The sequence below is a fragment of the Centruroides sculpturatus genome, unplaced genomic scaffold (genome assembly GCF_000671375.1).
Source record: "Centruroides sculpturatus isolate CEXI.00-Female unplaced genomic scaffold, Cexi_2.0 scaffold2809, whole genome shotgun sequence".
NCBI lineage: Eukaryota > Metazoa > Arthropoda > Arachnida > Scorpiones > Buthidae > Centruroides > Centruroides sculpturatus.
In genome coordinates, this window is record NW_019387006.1 from 14,434 (window position 1) to 15,936 (window position 1,503).

General features: G+C 31.7%; 1 protein-coding gene across 1 annotated transcript; it reads left to right on the forward strand.

The window, feature by feature from the left end:
• LOC111616043 (protein ALP1-like) lies at window positions 1-1,499 on the forward strand (the record flags this gene model as incomplete). The annotated part of the gene is made up of 3 exons (XM_023357482.1): window positions 1-301; window positions 393-518; window positions 1,043-1,499. Coding segments are annotated over exons 1-3 (774 nt in total), but the record flags the coding sequence as incomplete, so codon positions are not given.
• Between the last annotated feature and the right edge of the window lie 4 nt (window positions 1,500-1,503).

Genomic DNA, 1,503 nt, shown 5'->3' on the forward strand with positions numbered 1-1,503 from the left:
TTCCGTCGTCTTTCCGTACCGCACGTACTCACATGCGGCAAATACTCTACAATTGAAACGCGCGCCCTCTGCCCGCTGTAAATATAAACATCTACCGAGAGTAGACGAAAATGGCGTCGACGAAAACTGTGTTGTTATACCAGTTAAACTTTTTAAGTTTACTTACAATGATAGCTCAAATCAAAAAGCCACAAAAGCGAAGATTTTGGGTGCGAAAAATATTTCGATATCGTTCGAAATTAGGAGTTTCGAACACTTTGGTACCCGAGTTAAGATTAAACGATCCCGAATACTTCATGCAGTAAGTACAGTACATCTATTTGACATGGATATTTAATTCGGATAATAATACTATATAGCGAATAAATGAAATATATTTTATCTAAATGTAGGTTTCTCCGAATGCCCATCGAGACATTCGCAAAGTTATTGCGTTTAATTGAGCCCGATATAACCAAACAAAATACCCGATGGCGTGATGCTATATCAGCTCACGATCGACTATGTTTAACATTAAGGTAAAAGGAATTATTTCAGACTACAAGTAGTAATCAATCCTATTATAATCATCTCGGTGTTGTCACCTTCATATGTTAAAGCTGGATTTTTAGTTTTGGAAGAATATTTTAAAACATTTTTATGGGGAAAATGCATATTTATTGACTTTTACAGCCTATTATTTTTATATATTCTAATATTTTGTATTAAAAAATCAAAATACGAATTATAATGTATAATAAAAAAGGAAATGGATAAAATAATAACGTTAACTTTTTAGCTATAGTACAGAACCAAACATTTATAATCTGCTTATATAATTTCTATTACAATAAAAACAGTTGGCCAATACTATAACAAAATAATTATTGCTAGTTTGTTATTAATTTGTGTGATTCTCATTTAAATTTTATCATGTAGAGCAATATAAATGGTTATTTATTTCTAAATAAACAAGTTAATTGAATGTGACAAAATGGAGATGATAAAATGATGCATTTAATGTATACATTTCATCATATTTAAACTTTACTTAAAATTCTAGGTTTCTTGCTACTGGAGAAACTTTTCGAAGTTTGAGTTACAGTTTTCGAGTGGGAAGAACAACAGTAACTAAAATAGTGAGAGAGACCAGTTTTGCTATTTGGAATAGATTGAAAGGAACATATATGAAAGTTCCTCAGACAGAAGAGGAATGGCAAAACATTGCTGAGGGATTTTTGGAACGTTGGCAACTGCCCAATTGCTGTGGCAGTATTGATGGTAAACATATTGTTTTGCAGTGTCCTGCAAATACTGGGTCTCTTAATTATAATTATAAAGGGAGATTTAGTAAGATATTAATGGCTGTTGCAGATGCCCACTACAAATTCATTTTTGTAGATTTTGGACATTATGGAAGCAAAAGTGATGGAGGAGTTTTTCAGAAATGCACATTTGGCAAAAAAATAATAAATCAGACGTTTAATCTTCCCAAAGATGCTAATTTGCCAAATTGTGATGTAA